The sequence below is a fragment of the Arachis hypogaea genome, chromosome 2 (genome assembly GCF_003086295.3).
Source record: "Arachis hypogaea cultivar Tifrunner chromosome 2, arahy.Tifrunner.gnm2.J5K5, whole genome shotgun sequence".
Classification (NCBI taxonomy): domain Eukaryota; kingdom Viridiplantae; phylum Streptophyta; class Magnoliopsida; order Fabales; family Fabaceae; genus Arachis; species Arachis hypogaea.
In genome coordinates this window covers 8145757-8163906 of record NC_092037.1, presented here as the reverse complement: position 1 = coordinate 8163906, position 18150 = coordinate 8145757, and the positions used below count along the sequence as shown (strand labels likewise).

At 30.9% G+C, this 18150-nt stretch overlaps 3 protein-coding genes and 3 non-coding genes across 6 annotated transcripts; 5 read left to right on the top strand and 1 right to left on the bottom strand.

The window, feature by feature from the left end:
• The first annotated feature begins 654 nt into the window (after positions 1–654).
• On the top strand, positions 655–1495 carry LOC112736144 (BON1-associated protein 2-like). The gene has a single exon (XM_025785482.3). The coding sequence runs from the start codon at positions 818–820 to the stop codon at positions 1364–1366; it is 549 nt and encodes a 182-aa protein (XP_025641267.1). The 5' UTR covers positions 655–817; the 3' UTR covers positions 1367–1495.
• A 2571-nt stretch (positions 1496–4066) lies between these two features.
• LOC112736133 (BON1-associated protein 2) lies at positions 4067–4618 on the top strand. The gene has a single exon (XM_025785473.3). It carries the CDS (start codon positions 4067–4069, stop codon positions 4616–4618), a length of 552 nt encoding a protein of 183 aa, XP_025641258.1.
• Positions 4619–9935: 5317 nt separating this feature from the next.
• TRNAG-GCC (transfer RNA glycine (anticodon GCC)) lies at positions 9936–10006 on the top strand. Its single transcript has one exon. It is a non-coding gene; the product is annotated as a tRNA-Gly (tRNA).
• A 10-nt stretch (positions 10007–10016) lies between these two features.
• LOC112765242 (small nucleolar RNA snoR114) lies at positions 10017–10099 on the top strand. The gene has a single exon (XR_003183574.1). It is a non-coding gene; the product is annotated as a small nucleolar RNA snoR114 (small nucleolar RNA).
• Positions 10100–11751: 1652 nt separating this feature from the next.
• On the top strand, positions 11752–11822 carry TRNAG-GCC (transfer RNA glycine (anticodon GCC)). The gene has a single exon. It is a non-coding gene; the product is annotated as a tRNA-Gly (tRNA).
• Positions 11823–12336: 514 nt separating this feature from the next.
• LOC112736123 (shaggy-related protein kinase theta) lies at positions 12337–17613 on the bottom strand. Its single transcript, XM_025785465.3, has 13 exons — positions 16710–17613; positions 15603–15854; positions 15331–15423; positions 15108–15167; positions 14722–14994; positions 14565–14639; positions 14341–14397; positions 14121–14261; positions 13928–13978; positions 13716–13811; positions 13395–13478; positions 13012–13114; positions 12337–12918 (listed from the first exon to the last, which is right to left on the bottom strand). Exons 1-13 carry the CDS (start codon positions 16770–16772, stop codon positions 12851–12853), a joined length of 1416 nt encoding a protein of 471 aa, XP_025641250.1. The 5' UTR covers positions 16773–17613; the 3' UTR covers positions 12337–12850.
• Between the last annotated feature and the right edge of the window lie 537 nt (positions 17614–18150).

Sequence of the window (18150 nt, the reverse complement as noted above, 5' to 3'; positions counted from 1 at the left end):
TATTCTGTTTCAATTTGTATGTAAAATCGTAATAAGATCCCATGGTTTACATATAAATTTTAAATCTGCGGTTGTTTTTAACAAATTATATAGAATTAGAACAAAATGAAAAAAATACATCCTTTAAAAAATTATAAATAAATAATATTAAAAAGAGTTATTTTATTTAAGTAATTTTTCCGTAAATTTATTTGCAGTCGCATATAGACACTACTTTTAAATGTTTATATAAAAATTAAAAATAATAATGATTTGTCCTTTTATCTGAATTTCTGAGAAAAAGAAGAAGAACATACACATATATTCATGTATTTTAAATGTAGTGAAGTGATGACATGAATAATCTAATGAAGAGGCAGTAGTAGTGTAGTCTAGTAGATACACAGGTAAACCTGTCTCCAAAGGCGCGCACACACTCCTCACTCGGTATATTCCTATCACGAATGACGCGTCAGAATTAATATTTTTTATTATAATTTAAAATTTAAATACTGATCATTAAAAATAATAAATTTTATTAGTTATATTATATTACGTTAACTAATATTTAATAATAAGCTCTGTATTTATAATGGTGTAAGTGTAAGTAAGCTGAGGTCAAAAGTAAAAAAGTCCACGCATATATATCACGAAAGAACTCGTCAACTTCTTTCGCTATTTCTTTCTCTTTTTCGTGTTCCCTTCCAACAAATTTTTGTACCCCTTGACATCCTTATAAGAGCATCAACCTTCACCCTCGTTATTAATCTCCCTCATCACAACAACGAAAACAATCTAAACTAACACCACACACACATATCTAATTAGCATCAGCATCATGGGGCTAAGCTCACGAACTATAGAGATTACGGTTATTTCCAGTGAAAACGTTCATGTGAAGGAGGAATCATACGTCGTCGTTCGAGCCGAGTCACTCAAATGTTGCACAACAAAAACAGCCAAAAACACTGACATTATTATCAACAATAATCATAGCTCAAGTTTGATTTCATGGAACGAGAAGTTATTGCTTGAGATTCCAATGCATGCAAGGTCCATCACGTTTGAGGTTCAATGCAAGAATTCAAGAGCAAGTAGTGCTAGACCCGTTGGGGTGGCAAGGATTGCTATTTCGGATATATTGTTGGGTGGTTCGGGGTTCGGCGGCAACAGCGGCGGCGACAATAATGTGTTGAGTTATAGGTTGAGGGATTGGGATGGACGGAGAAATGGAGTTATTCATTTCTCCGTAACGACTGCGAAGGCCATGGCCGCCGTGGAAGAAGCAGTGAAGCCGGTGGAGGATCACATGAAGAAGAATAATAAGAACTCCAATGAAGTTGTTCTTGGTGTTCCTTTATGGTGGAACTACCCCAATATTATTTGAAGATCTATATTATTATTGCTCTCTTTTTTGTTGTTTTTTAAGTTTATTCATTTTTTGTTTTTCCAGATCAAGGATTCATTTAATTAATTGCTCTTTTAAAAAAATTTCAAGAGCCAGCCATTTTTAATATTTTATTATTATTATTTGGTTATCATATAGCACAAATATTAAATTGTTTTTAATAAATAAATTTTATAGATTTATATATACAAATTTTAAAAAATATAGACACAAGCTATATTATTTCATATTATTAAACTACTCTTTTACTTTAGTTCATGACAACAATAAAGAAGTCTCGTGACCCATAAATTCAACCCAACATAATACATAAATTCAATTACAATTTTAGTCTTTATTATCTTATCTTTATTTTATCTTTAGTTGTTCTTATCTTATCTTTATTTGCTTTTATATTTCATAAGACAATGATCTATATATATTTAGTTTTATCCTCATAGTTTATAACACACTTCAGTACAATTCAATCAATCAACAATCAATAAAATTTCTTTATCTATTCTTTTTTTATTTTTTTACAATTATCACATAAATATAAAAATTTTAATAAATATAAATATAAATTATATATTTTTGTCTATAAAATATTTGTAAATTTAAATACAAATTATTACGGGCCATGTAACATTATTTTTAATTTTAAGCATATATGCATGTAGTGAGATATATTTATTATTTAAGCTCACATAGAATTTTCTATAAATCGTAATTAGCTTGCTTCACTACTTAGTTTTTGGTATTACTTTATATAAGGGATTCTTACATGAAATACATAATAAGGACATTCATTGCTAACGAAAAAAAAAAAAAAGAAAAGAATGCAAAAGCAAAACTCAAATGTACAAGGTTCACATTTTTATTAAGGAAAAGTATAGGTGAACAATGAAAATATTAAACAATATAAATAATAGATATATCGGATGTTTATTTTATTAGTGTATAAATGGTTATTTTAATATTAAAATTTAAAAGGTTAATTTGGAGATGTAATGTGTTTTTATTTTATTGATGGTTGTTTATATTGTTCAATAAAATTATTGTCCCCTAGTATTTCTCCTTTATTAATTATTATTGAAAGGTAGGAGACTCTGGTGCTTCAATTGATGATTTCAGAAAGACAAAGAGAAATTGTTCTCAATTGTATTAAAGTGTGAATGATGCAATTGCACATAACAAATTAGAGACATTATTATTTAGAGAGTTGTTATTCTAATTAATTCTAACGGACTCTAATAACAGCCTAATCCTGACTTAGCATTATAATTAATTTACTGATACAATACATAATTAATTACTCTTTTTTATTTATGCTGTCAATTATAATATATATTAGTAAACAAAATTATCTTCTTAATTTAGACGGAGTTATTACGTGTTTGGCAAGTTATATGGTCAAAGTGAATAACAACACTTTTAGTTGAAAGTCGGTTGTTGGTTGTTGCTTACGGTTCGGAAATTCACAAGGAAAATAAACAATGGCGGCCGTCTCACAAGAGATTTGCGCGGTTTAGAACCGCCGCTACACGGATCCGCGAATTTGATTCGCTGCCAATTTTTATTAAGGCGTTGGTAAAGATTCTTAGCAATTTTCAACAAACACTGCTGTGCTATAATCATCGTTAATTAGGTAAACGATTTGTGATTTGAAAGTTGAAACTGCCTCAATTTTTTTAATTGGCTTCAAAAAATAAAATTGCGGCAGTTTGAAGAGTCGCAATTTTTATGCAGAATAAACGTAACATCCCTATTTAGAGGCCTATCAAGATTTTGGTAAGTGAAAAAGTATAGGAACCAATTATAACATAAGTCAATTTAAATTAATTTTTGTGTTTTTAATTTTAAAATTTAAAAAATTAAGATAGTGGAGAGTTATTTTCTTTTTAATAACAGACTTTATAATGACTCTAATTAGCTACCTTATACTTAACTCTTTTTTAGTTGTATAAATGAAAAGAGTAAAAACTAATTTGTAATAAAAGTATATATAGTTTATACATCAATTATGCTACAATAATCTACATATATAAAAAAATTAATTATTTATATAAAATATATTTTAAAATATAAAATATATATTAAAAATAAATTAAATAATACATAAAATTATATATAAATATATAAATTAATTTAATGACTAATTATATATATATATATATATCTTTTTTTTAGTTATAACAAATATAAAAATTAATTAATTTTATAATTTATAATTATTAATTAATTATTATTAATTTTTTAATAATATAAAATTTCATCCAATAATATGAGATTATTCGTCCACAATAGATCACACGCTCTCCATTCGGAACACACTGCATATTATTTTTCCCATGAAATGTACCAAACCGCGCGCGGATTCACTATCAGAGTGCGTGTGGTGTATAAAAAGTTAAAAACGATGAAGCGAAGAGGTCAAAGTCAAAAGTCAAAGTCCCCACACATATTACACATTAACTACACACCAACCAAACGGAGAGAATTAAAATCCATTAAAACCACCGAAACGACACCTCAATTTCTTTTGTTCTTTCTCTCTCTTTTTCGTGCCCCCTTCCCCATAACACATTTACATATTATATAAACCATCCTTCAACTCTGCTTATTGTTCACCAAAAACATTACACACATTATTCATAGTCTTATTATTTTGTTACATAATTAATACATACACTCTAAGCTATGGGGGTAAGCTCACAAACTCTAGAGATTACGGTTATTTCCGGTGAAAACGTTCATGTGAAGGAGGAATCATACGTCGTCGTTCGAGCTGAGTCACTCAAATCTTGCACAACAAAAGCAGCCAAAAACACTGACATTATTATCAACAATAATCATTGCTCAAGTTTGATTTCATGGAACGAGAAGTTATTGCTTGAGATTCCAATGCATGCAAGGTCCATCACGTTTGAAGTTCAATGCAAGAACTCAAGAGCAAGTAGTGCTAGACCCGTTGGGGTGGCAAGGATTGCTATTTCGGATATATTGTTAGGTGGTTCTAATGGGTTTGACGGCGACAGCAACGGCCACAATGTGCTGAGTTATAGGTTGAGGGATTGGGATGGAAGGAGAAATGGAGTTATTCATTTCTCCGTGAGGAGAATGACGGCGGCACCACCGGTCGAAAATACGGTGAAGGAGTTGGTGGAGGATCAGAAAAAGACTAAGGAATCTGGTGAAGAAGTTGTTCTTGGAGTTCCGGTATGGTGGAACTACCCTAATATTATTATTTGATGATCTATTATTTTGTTATTTTTTTTAATATTTTATATTTTAATTAAGAGATGTTATTTTTATGTATTTTTATGTATTTTTATTGGTGGAAATTCAAGTCCAGTCAACTTCACGTAAAATTTATAACTGAGAGTCATTAGATAATTTGACTGATTTGACTAAATTTTCATCTAACGACTCTCAGCTATTAACTTCACGTGAAGTCAACTCCACCCGAATTTTCACCAATTTTATTAGCATAAATGATAAATTTTTTATTTTTTATTTTTTATTTATTTTTAGTTATATACACAAAATAAAAAAAGTGATGTATAATAATATAGATTGTAATTACAAGAGGTTTGTTAGTTGGTCAAAGTTTATACAAAGTCAGCTTGAGTTGAAATTTATTGCGATGAAGGCTTGTTATAAGTTGTTATGGATGTTCAATGACTTCAAACTTGTAACCTCCTCCTTAGTATATATTCCGTCTCTTTTGGTATGCTCAAAATATTAATACAGAAGTCTTACATAAGTTGAATTTATTTAATATATAGATATGTATCCTTGGATTTGTTTACATGTGTCTAATTTTAATGTACAATAAATAGTAGTGTAAAAATATTGAATTTCCGAAAGAAAAAGATTTAAAGATAAGTTACATTTATTATTTTGATTAATATTTTAAATTATTATTTTAATTTTTTAATTTAATAATTTAATAATATATTTTAATTTATATTTTAAATATTATTAACTAATTATTTATAAAAATAATAAATTTTATAGCCCTCTGACGTTCTTCTCGTCTCAAAAATGAGAAAATTTTCGCCATGTGAGAATCCTGAGATGGCTTTTTGGAACTTGGAAGTGTTCAAAATAAGAAAGCGTGTGGTAGAAAGTTTCACCCTTCTTCCCTCTCAAAGTCAATTAGCTAATAGCTACGGTGAAAATCGATTAATTCCTTGTATATTATTCTAATTTGTAAAACACGATGGAAAACGTGTCATGAGAGTACGTAACTTTGTCACCTTGATATAATCATATAAGGAGCTCGTGAAATACCTTTTAAAACGTAAAATACCTTTTAAAATTAGCGCTTAGTGTTGATGTATAGACAATATAAATTATTTCATACTTATTTAATTATATTTTTAAAAGTGAATATTTAATTTGGTCTTTGACATTTACTTTAAAGAACTACGAGGGTTTTAAATTAAAAATATTTTTTTATTTTTGATTGATTAATCCTTGTCCTAAAAAAAATATTGATTTTTTTTTGCACAGAAATTAATCAGTCACATAAAAGTAAAGATTAGGGGTTAAAAAGGGTAATTTTTTGAAAAAATCTAGGAGATCAGCAACTTTATGTTAAAGGTCTCGTTGTCTTTTAAAGTAACTGTCAAAAGCCTTTTAAGATTTTTTTCTATTTTTAAATAATTATTTGTGATAATTATAAAAAAAATCATTTTTATTGATATAATAATAATATATAATTAGATTTATATTTATTTTTTTAATTATCTACCACTCTTATATATATATATAATAAACTGACGATCACTGCGATTGAAAATAGTTTTATTTAAAATATCATCTTATGATAATTCTTAAAAAAATTTTACTTAGAACCAACGATAACGATATTTTTATCCTTTATATATTTTTCTTTTCAGATGGACAAAGAGTTTAAGAAGTTTTCTACACGTCTGATTATATTTTATATTGTTGTATATACAATTATAGATTTTCTTTGCCTTTATTATTATATTCTTGTAAGAGGGATAGGAGTTGTGACTCTAATGACATATATGTATATAATATTTATAAGTTACTTGGGTAAAAAAATTTGTATATATGTATATGTTTGTTTGTTTTCATAAAAAACATTTTCGTTTTTTTTAAACGGAAACAGCAATACGGTTTCGAGTCAAATGGTCCTATTTTATTATTAAGTATATAAAGTCGTCGTAATACTTTTTGCTATTAGAGTGGCGCAGCCAAAAACGTGACATTATGATAGTAAAGATGTTACAATTCATGTTTTTGTGCTTGTTTAATTGAGTTCAGTTTTTTTGTGTGTAACCATTTAAAAATTTTGGTGTTATTTTAATTTAGATTTAATGTGACTCTTGTCATTGACTTGAATTTGGTGTTTTTATGTATCATCATCATCATAAGAAGAAGAAGAAGAAGAAAAATTTAAATAAAGAAGAAGAATAAATACATAAGACTGCAAAATTATCAGGAAGAGAAAGAGAAAAAAAAAGCACAGCAACTGCATGTAGAGTAATAAAGATGCAGAGAAGAAGAAGGAAGAAGAGGAGCGCAAAAAAGAAGAAGGAACGCGAAGAAGAAGAAGAAGAAGAAGAAGAAGAAGAAATGCGCGATGCTGTTACTAGGAGTTGAAGTGTGTATACACGCTCTCAATAACGAACTAACTTTGTTGGATTTGGTTAGTAGCAAGACTTGGATGTGTAGTAGAACTGAAATTATAAACCCCAAAAGAGATGCATTAAATTTTAAGAAACGGTAATATTAAGATGACAAAAAAAGTCAAAACTTATCTTATTTAACATTCATTAATAAAAGTTCGGATGACAAAAAAAATATCTTATGCAAAATCTAGGTCAATAAATAAAAGATGATTTAAATAAAAAATAGAATGAAAGAAAATATTATAAATACTATCCATATTATAATTTGATAATTTCTAATATTAAGATAAGGGATAAACTACCAAAAATGCATTCGAATTATCTTAACGCTGATAAAAATGTTATTGAATTCTGTTATCGATAAAAATGTTCTCAAATAATTTTAAAACGTGTCAAAATGGCTAGTCGTGATAAAAAATGAGTATTTACCCATTTTGGTCCTCAAAAAATTTCAGACTAGATACTTTAGTCTCCAACTAAAATATTACTTGATTGGTCACTAACAATTAACTCCGTCAGTCACTTAGGTCCTTTGTTCCGTCAATTCTAACGGAGGACAAAATAGTCCCTGACAATTCTAACAGGAGACAAAATGGTCCCTGACCTCCTCTATTTGAAAACGACATTGTTCTCCCCCAATTTTCATCATATCTCGCATAACACTAACAGTTTAACGATGTAACTTCAAGTTACAGAATGTACACTCTACAACTTCAATGTTCACAAGAAGAAAAATCATCAACTTGTTCTCAATCAATTCATACTCAGAAAACTAATGACTATGTCTCTCAAGTACTTATCGTCTTCGATGGATCCCATGAATCTAGACAGCAAGTCTGATTTGTTAAGACCCATCGCCATCGTCATCATCTCCCTCCTCCTCTGCCCTATCATCTCCATGACCACATTGTTCACCACTCCACTCGTTTCTTTCAACTTCTTCTTCGAACCAATGTTCAGTAATCGGTCCAGTTTTCATATGAGCTGCAACGGTGACATTGCTCGTTGAACTGATAGTTTGGATGCGATATTGAAGCTATCTGCCAACTTGGACTCTGAAAAAGAAAGAATGAAGTACTCGGGATCTATTCCAAATGAGAATTTACATATGATGTCGAAGGAGAATCTTCTTATGATGTCCTAATGTTCAACAATCTGTATTGTTTGCCGGAGAGTGGAGAAAGGCGTGATCTTGGGATAGTTGTGAAATTTGGTCTTGAGGATGTGGTGGACGTTGTCGAGATTGGAGGTGATGCTGTTATTGAGGACATGGAGATGGATGCTTCTGAGTTGGTGAAGTGTGAAAAAGGTGAGTTTACCAGTCATAGAGATTTAGAAAGTGTGTAGTCCATGACATGTTGAGGTAGGTGCGACATGTGTGGCAGTTACACCATGACTTGATCTTGGAGCTGAAGAGGAAGAAGAAAAAGATGGAAAAGAAGATTGTGAAGGTAAAGAAGGAGAGTATGAATGTTAGGATTATGTGAGATGTGATGAAAATTGGGAAAAATAGTGTCATTTTCGAACAAAGGGGTCAGGAATTATTTTGTCCCATGTTTGATTTGTCAGGGACCATTTTGTCTTTTATTAAAGTTGGCGGAGTCAAAAATCTAACTGATTGACGGAATTAATTGTCAGAAATTAATTGAATAATTAATTTTAATTGAGAACTAAAGTGTCTCGTTCAAAATTCTTTGAGAAACAAAATGAATAAATACTCTAAAAAAATCTGTTGCATTTATAAAAAGTAAGACATGACTCACTAATCACTTATTAATATTAGAGTATCACTTATTATGTAAGAAACTATTTATCACATCATTTTTTTCTGTTAATACAGAATGTTGTTTCAATTCAGGAGTGTGTATTTTTATGTGTATCTAGGTTTTGAAAGTGGGTCCAAGTTGGAGGAGTTCATGTTAGATGAACAGAGCTTTGGTAAGAACAAAGTGTGGTTCATAATGGGAGCAAGAGAAACTGGAAAATTGGAAAGTTTCCATTAACTTAGGGACTCAATTCCATGTGAAATCATCAACTCATAAGATAAAATCCAAGATGATGTTTCTAGAGCAATAACAATAGAAAATCATCATCGTCAACAACTCTTTCTTGTCGCATGATAATGATTCATGACTGATGAGACAAGAATTGTTCTTCTTTACTAGGTGCTCCTAGAATAATAAAATAAATTTTTTATTCTGCTTCATATATTATTTGTCATATTAATAAATAGAGTTTTCTTATTATTTTGGGCAACCCCGTTTATTGTCGTGACAAATAATATATGAAATGGAGCAATATATTTTGCTTGTTCTTAGAGCACAAAAAAAAAAAATGAAAAAACTAATTTCTCTATGGAATTAAGAAAATAAAGGACTATTACTCTTGATGAATTTGTAGTTCCTATATATATTTTATTACAGAGTGTATTATGCATATATAAGTAAATAATAATAAAGAAGAATAAAAGGATTAGTGGTACTCCCATATATATATACATATATATATTTTTTATTATTAATTTATAACTTTATATGTATTTGTTAATCTACATTAATGGTTGTCAGAATTGGTTAGGTTAATTTTTGTCTTTATATTATCATTTTGATTATCACAAGCATTATGTTTTTTTCAGATTGTTTGAAAAAACTTAACCTATAAAATCCTAATTCGTAACCCATCCCCTTCAATAGGAAGGGCTTTATTTGATTGTGAAAGGAAGAAAGTTAACTTTGGATTCATACGAGTATATATATATATATATATATATATTTGTATTGTTGGTGCTCATTTAATATTTGTTATATATTTATTAAAATAATATAACTCAATCAATTTTTTTGAATATAAATTTTTACAGATAGTATATATATCTATGTGTCACAAAACCAGTCAAAAAAGCACCAGTGGTCTAGTGGTAGAATAGTACCCTGCCACGGTACAGACCCGGGTTCGATTCCCGGCTGGTGCAAGTCTCCTTGGGGCGGTGATGAAATTTACTTGTGAATGGTGGGTCCATCACAATTCTGATCCATGGGGTTGAAATGCAAGTGCATCTGAGCTCCTAATTTTTTTAATTTTTATACTTTTAATTTCTTGTGTGACAACTTTTTTAAAGTGGGACTTTTCTTGGTACTTGCACATTTATACGTTAGTTAAGGTTGGCAACACATGTAAGCTTATGGTAGATGTGGACAATTCAATTTATGCTGCTCCTACCTTAAACCATTAAGAGAGTTGTTGGAGGTTGGCGTTAGCTGTGGATTGTTGGTTTTGTTTTCAAAGACCTAGTTGCACAAATGAGACTAATTCATTATTTATAGCAACAGAGTCATAATTTTGAAATTTATTAGGTTGCTAGTTTAAATTATTACATTTAACAATAAGAAAAAATGCATTAATTAAATTAACTCCAACCCAAAAAAAAAAATCAACCTTCAAATAGTAGTAAAGAGAGTTGATTTAGGTTTAATTTGGGTAAATAACTTAATTAAATTTTTAAAAAAAAAAACTTAAACAATAAATGTTTATATTAAAAGTAGTTTATAAATAAATTATTTTGTGTTTTATTTTTTAACTTTAAGGTAACGTTTGGTGGAGAGATAGAAATGAAAAGACTGAGACTGAGAGACAGAGATTGAAATAAATTTCAGTATTCTGTTTGGTGCAAAGTGGGAGACAAAAATTGAAACAAGAATGAAACTTTAATTTAATTTACACAAAAGGTAAAATTGGAATTAATTAATTGAAATGAAGGTATTTTAGATATAAAATGTTATTAAAATTTTAGTCTCCATCTCTAAAAATTTTAGTCTCATGTGTCCTTACTTTTTAGAGGTACTGAAATACTGAAAATTTGGAGATAGAGACAGAAAGTTTAGTATCAATCTCTGAACCAACAAACATAATATTGAGTCTCAGTCTCTCAATCTCTGTCTCAGTATTTCAAAACAAATGCTACCTAACTAAAAATACTTATTTTATATAAATGTGTTAAAAAAAATAGTATTATTATAAGAGAAGTCATTTTTTTAACTTCTCTATAAGTTCCTAAATAAGTTCTTAAAAAACCGCAATTTGATTTTAAAAATTGTACCAGACATTAATACTACTACTTTTCATAAATCAAAAACCCAAAAAAATTACTTTTAAAACTTTTCAAACGGACTCTTAGTATAATCTAGGATCAATTCTAATATTCGAATCTTGTCTTGTCCAGACAGCAATTCATTGCTCAACTACAAAAATATCTCTTCATTACCAACTAAATGCTATAAAATATAAATTTTGTAACATAATATTAATGTTATTCATGGTTCGTTATCTTTCTTCTCACCATCTATCATTAATTCATTAGTTACTCACGGCTTATGTGTGATCCTCCAATAATCTTTGAGTAAATTGTGATTACTTCTGAAATTTTATTTATTAATCAAATTGGTCCTCTTAAATTACCGTTCAATCAAATTAGTCTTTTAAATTTTTGAACATCAATCATGTTCGTTATACGCTAATTTTCTGCCTACACTCCATTATTTTTGTTCATTTGTGAGCTTTTTTCTGGGTTATAACAGTTTCCAGTCTCACTAATATGACTACAAGAATGAAATGTTAAGAACCATTCCAATTATTTTACTCTAATATTTTTAAAAGAAAATGTCTTTATTTGATTCTGACATTGAACACATTAAAAAATAATAGGACAATGCACATCAAGCACCAGTGGTCTAGTGGTAGAATAGTACCCTGCCATGGTACAGACCCGGGTTCGATTCCAGGCTGGTGCATTTGGAGCCATGACGACAAGAACTTGTGATGGAGGGTCCTTCACGTCTCATCTATTCGATGATTAAAAGTTCGACTGAGCTCCTCTTTTTCTTATTTTAATTTCTTAATATTCATGTCTGCTTTTTCTTCTCGTTTCTCTTTTGAGGGTGTTGGAGCTAATCATTCTTTAATTATAACAAAATTTAAGTCAATGTGCATTATGTATAACAGTATAAGTACTGCTGCAATTGAAGAGAGATTAATTGCATATATTAATATTAAAATATGAATATAACGAATTCATCAAGTGAGACTAAAGATTTTCCTCATCACAGGGTAAGAACATTTATTATAGTCTAAATCAAGCACTAACCTTTACCCATCTTACACTCAAGGCATCGGATGTGTATTTTTATTAGCTATAATTATTCTTCCATTTCCATCTCTTACATTCCAAGTTAATAATTGAATGGCTTTAATATACAAGGCTAAAGTTTTTCATAAATTCTAACCTAACTTGCAATAAAACATCACTTCAAAAAGAATTATTGACCATTTTCCATTTAGAAAAAGAATATTGGTAGATATAATATTAAGCATAAAAAAAGGTACCTACTCAACTTAGGGTTCTTCCAACTTGGTTCCAATTAAGAAATAAAACAATCATTTTTAGGTGAACTATATGGTAACATCATGATTACAAGATAGTAAGAGAGAACACAACAACTTCCACTGGATGTGGCTTACACCAAAAACACATATAAACTACTAAAAATGATTGCAACACCATTATGAACTGCCACTTTTCTCATCCTTTTGGTATATTCACCTGCATTCATGTTTCATGTTCCTTCATAGAAGAGATTGCTACAATGTTAGGGGTTTTCCTATCAAGTTTGCATGGTCACATTTTGTGCAGGCTCATCAACTGAATTGGAGGGTTGTGGTGTGCAAACATTGCTGGTGAAGGTAATTTCCTCTATTCTCATCCAAAAAGCCGCCATTTACAATGCCCTACGGATTTTTTCTGTTTCGTCACAGGCTATAATCAGCTCGAACTCCTCGCATGCTCGGGAATGAGACGTTGACGCAATTCATCAGGTGCATTTGCCAGTTCTGCATTGTTTACTTCCTAACTAAGCATCCGCGATGAACAAATAAATAAAATAAAAATAATTCACATATGTTGACCTGACCATAAAATCTTACCTGCTTCAGTGAAATTGAACAACGGCGGCAGCGGTCGCCCATTTGGCAGGCATGTATTCGGGTCCCGTAGATCATCGAAGAATGGGTGTGCACATGCAGCCAACTGGAAACAACAAACAATTATTTCCCTAACTCTTATGCAACTTAGATGATGGCAGAATATAAGAACAATTTGCAACACAAATAAATATCACATGCAAGAATGGTTTCCCTCTTTGGTAGTATGCATGTTCATTGAAAACTCATGCATTAACATTGTTCAATGTATTAATTCAGCAAGAGCGACATTTATTTTAAAATAGAGATAGTTATAAAACTAAGGTTACTGAATATGCAATCTAGAAAAAAAAGGTAAAATTTCCAAATCAAAATAACTTTCTTACCGCAGTGCAACGTAGATTTGGTGAATATTGAAGTAGCCTTGACACAAGATCCACTGCTTCAGGTGGCAGTTTCTTGTTGAAAACCTGTTGTTACTAATTGGGTAAGATACAACTTGAAGCATATATCATTTATCGTTTATATATATACTCCCTCCGGTTCAATAAAAATGCCACTTTGGACAAATCAATACCTAAACAAATTAGTGCATCAGGGATGCAATTCACTTCATGATACATTTTTTCGTATGTACCAATTTGTCCAACGTTTATTTTGAAACAAAGGAAATAACAAGGAGACAGGCAGAGGAAAGAACCACTAACCTTGTGCCACGGGTGCGCTTTAATCTGAGGAAACTTGAATTCATTGTAGTTGGGATTCATGCACCTTATTTCTTCTCTGGTAGGTGTTCCCAAGATCTGTAATACATAACAAGAGAACAGATTGGGAAAAGAAAAAGAGAATCAAACTTTTACGGTAAAGCTTATAAAGAAAAAGGAGATGGAAGGTAACAAAAGAAGACAAGAAGTTGTACCTTAATGATCTCTACTAACTGATCAACCCCGCTCTCTCCTGGAAACAATGGCTGCGACAATGAAATGTGGATAAGTTTGCATATTACAAGTTCATAGAACTTAAACTAAGCTAATTGAATGTTCTTTCTGGTTATATAGGTCGATGTTATTCTTATAAAACGAGGAGAAAAAAAGTCTTGCACATATGCTCACCTGTCCTAGAAGGAGCTCAGCCAAAACACAACCGACAGACCACATATCAATAGCAGTTGTGTATTCAGTTGCCCCAAATATAAGTTCTGGAGCCCTATAGTACCTCGAGCATATGTATGATATGTTGGGTTCACCGGGAACCTAAAACATGCAATATTTCATAAGCTAACGTCCGTGCTGTCATAAGGTAATAAAAAGTTCACAAGCAAAAGGAACATACCAACATCTTTGCACTACCAAAATCGCATATCTTCAACTCATGGGTCTGAGGATTGACCTATAATATACATAATAATTGATATGTCAGTCCAAAATGCACTTATACTATAGAAACAAGTTCTAAGCAGTCTCAACCCTCAAGTGTTTTTCGTGAAACCAAAGTTGTTGACATTATGGAAACTTAAAAAGGACCAAATAAACAGAAATTAAAAGACAAAATCTTACCAATAAATTCTGGGGCTTGATGTCACGATGACAGACGCCAATGACTTCATGTAAATAATTCAATGCACGGCATATCTACAAGAGAGGCACATGCATGAATAATCAATACAAGATAATAAGACATATATATCAATCAACTCATAATTTTAACACTTACCTGATATGTATAAAGTTGCACATTAATGATAGGCATATATTGGTGCATCCTAATAAACTGCTTTGAAACCTTGTAAACAGTTTCGGGAACATACTCCAAAACCAGGTTGAGGTACAACTCATCCTTATCCGTAGTTGAAAAGAAACAGTGCTTTAGTCGCACAACATTAGGATGCTCAAGCATGCGCATAACCTGAAGTTCCCTATTCTTATATCTCTTGTCTTGCAAAACCTTCTTTATGGCAACCGGTTCACCAGTCTCAAGGCACTTAGCCTACAACATAAAGGAAGTATTGTTCATAAGCTATTGAGTAATTAACAATGCTAGAATGGTAAAGTAGAGGGCAACCACAATTTTGTAAAAAACAGCAACAAAGAGATGAATACCTGAAAAACAACTCCAAAAGAACCAGTTCCAACCACGCGTTCAGCCATGTACGATATTGTCTGAGCCAAAAGAAATGAGTTAATAAAAGTACTATATTTTGCATAAGCCATTAATAAGCTGTATCAGTTGCATTATTATATATTTGCCTATAGACATGCAAATTAAATTAGCCAATATAAAATAAATGATCTCATTAAGCTGCAACAAGAATAAAGTAATCACCTGCTTTGGTTGTCCATCTCGGCCACCAATAGCAGTTGTAATTATTTGACCTATTTCTGTTCCATTACCACTCACTACAGTTGCTTCTACATCCTGCACATAGCAAATATATCACTGAAGTCACTAATAGATGGAACTCGGTTCATGAAACGTTAAAAAGAATGCAAGCTATTTGCAATGAATATGAAAATCTAACATTTGTAAAGTATCACAGCTACGACCAAAACATGGATCAAATTTAACTAAAGAAGAAGAGGAAACGATAACAATACCTTCTCATTGTTCTTTTTCCTTTTCTCATCAGCAATTTTCATATCATGCAATTCTTTCGGAAGTTGATCAAAACCTGACTTTTCATTTTTGGCTACCGAAGATACATCTGATGTGCCAACAGCATCCCCCATTTGTGCATCTACAAAATCTTCCTGATCTTGGCCGCCTTTGTCTATGGTAATCGATTCATCATTGACTTTCCCTGTGGTTTCCTGATCAAACTTAGCTCTTTTCGTGCTAGAATCACCTCCCTGAAATGAACGAATTTGAACCTTATAGAAACCTCAACATGGAACTTTACCAATGTGTCTCATGGGAAAAATAAGTTTCAATAACCAATCACTTATCAAAGTTCACAATGCATAGCCCTCGTCATAATTAATTTGAGAGCACAACATTCCATAAACAATGCAATGTAACTAATAGGTTTAAAGCAAAAGTATCTTTTGATGTTAACAAAGCTACCAATCTATTGCCTTAAAAGGCAAAACACATTATTTGTGCTTAGAAATCAGAATAAAAGACTTCAACATCACAAAATCTCTGCAAAATTACACTTCCAACAACTTAACCATGCCAAACATACACAAAGCTTCTGTTATCATCAATTCAGAAAATAAGAGGACTTCATTGAATAGGTGGTTACATAGACAAAAAAGTTGTGTTCATATCAGATCAAGACCACAAAATAAATAAATAAATAAAGCTTGAGAATAAACCACCTATGTCTCAGAAACAATTATCACAAATTCATAATCCTCAATAACCAGAGAAGATGGGAAAATTGTAAGAAATGCATATGAGCATAAATTATCAAAGGGGAGCTGAAAATGATTGACACAATAACTAAATTTCACAAATAAAATGAAACAAAAAATATCGCAGATAATGTAATTAAAAAATAAATAGAGGGGAAAACACCACACAAAAAAAAAATGTTACGCCTGACACAACATGCATTAATTAGACATTTGTTACCAAAAAAAAAAAAAGTAATCCCCTTGAAGCCTCAAACAATGGACATGCTCATCACATTAACCCAATCTAAATCTAGATTCTCAACAACATAAAAATTTGTGGGATTTAAATAGAAATGTGTATCTTACAGGATCTGAAGAAATGGATGTCCTGCCAGAAGCAATGCTCTTCAACCTTCTCATCATATTCATGGTTGCAGATTTTTATTCCAATCCCACACAACCCCAAAACAAATCCAAACCCTAATAAATCCCTCAAATCAAACCCCTGAGAAAAAAAAAATAGAAACTTTTCCCCCAAAGAAAAAGAGAAAATTATAATTATACAACCAAACAAAGAGAAGGAAGAGGGAGAGAAATCTCAAACTTTCTCTCTCCCCCTTTCTTACCCTAAGTTCCAATAATCCCAAATTTCCCAAAACCAAACAAAATAACTGAAATATTTAATTAAAAAAATTGAGAGAAGCTAGGAAAATGAAACAACAGAAAATGTAACAAACCAAATCACAAAACAACACCAACACAACACAATCTTATGAATCTCCCTCCCTTCGTTTCTCTCTCTCTCTCTCTCTTCCTTTCTTACTAGATTTTCTCTCTCTAGATTCTCTCTCTCTCCCTCCTTCCTTTTAGGTACAGACAGAGAGCTTCGCAGGTGAGCCTTTTGTGTTTTGTTAATGAAAAAAGAATTTTTATTTTTTATTAATTTTTTGAATTTTCTACGGTCAAACCTCGATCAAACCCCAATCATTCCAGCTTCAAAATTTGTACCTTGGTCAAAATCGAAATATGGATCGTTGGATGGTCATCGATGTAGGTTTAACGGTTTAGATCTTCTGGTTTTGATATAAAGTGAAAGCTTGTGTTTGGTGGGCTCTAAGTTACCGAAATACCCTCCAAGATGTACTTATTTACGAAGAAGGGATTCTTTCCCTCATTACGAGGGATGCTATCCGTGTGTAAGGAATATCCCTTTATGGAGTTCAATAAATAAAGCTTCTTGTAACTTTTGAAAAACAAACAAATGAAAAATGGCAACAAATCATGCATGGATTTTATTGATAAAACTTTTAAAACAATTTATCTATTTGGAATTTTTTTTAAAGGAAGAAACATTTTATATAAGATCATTGTCATATAGGTAACTAAAAAAATAATAGAAAGGGAAACATAAAGTTGATTTTTTTTAGTAAACTATCATTTTTATTTATAAAAATTAAAAATTTTGATATATTTATTCATAAAAGACGAAAATTATTATTTATATCTATAAAAAATAATTTTTGCAAGTAAAATTATTCAAATTCTAAAAAATTAAACAAAATTTTTAAACTACACTTCTTTCCACTACTACAACCATGGTCTTCCTCTCTCTATCCCTCTCTATATGTTCTCAACAATCCTATCCCAACATTGACTATATCGCCATTCAGTACTACTATCTCGTTCTCCTTCTCAACCGTCACCCTAACCCCTTTGCCGTACACTTTTTCATTGGTGTCGGTCGCGATTCAACAGCACCAACACCACCATCACCAGCATAATCATATTTGCTTTCTTCCATCACCAC

Excerpts from the sequence above, each read along its gene's own strand:
- LOC112736133 (XM_025785473.3), top strand. The coding sequence starts at position 4,067 with ATGGGGGTAAGCTCACAAACTCTAGAGATTACGGTTATTTCCGGTGAA.
- LOC112736144 (XM_025785482.3), top strand. The coding sequence starts at position 818 with ATGGGGCTAAGCTCACGAACTATAGAGATTACGGTTATTTCCAGTGAA.
- LOC112736123 (XM_025785465.3), bottom strand. The coding sequence starts at position 16,772 with ATGAATATGATGAGAAGGTTGAAGAGCATTGCTTCTGGCAGGACATCC. Across the intron at positions 14,640-14,721 it reads TGCAACTTTATACATATCAG|ATATGCCGTGCATTGAATTA; the intron begins GTAAGTGTTAAA and ends CCTCTCTTGTAG. Across the intron at positions 13,479-13,715 it reads AAGCGCACCCGTGGCACAAG|GTTTTCAACAAGAAACTGCC; the intron begins GTTAGTGGTTCT and ends TAGTAACAACAG.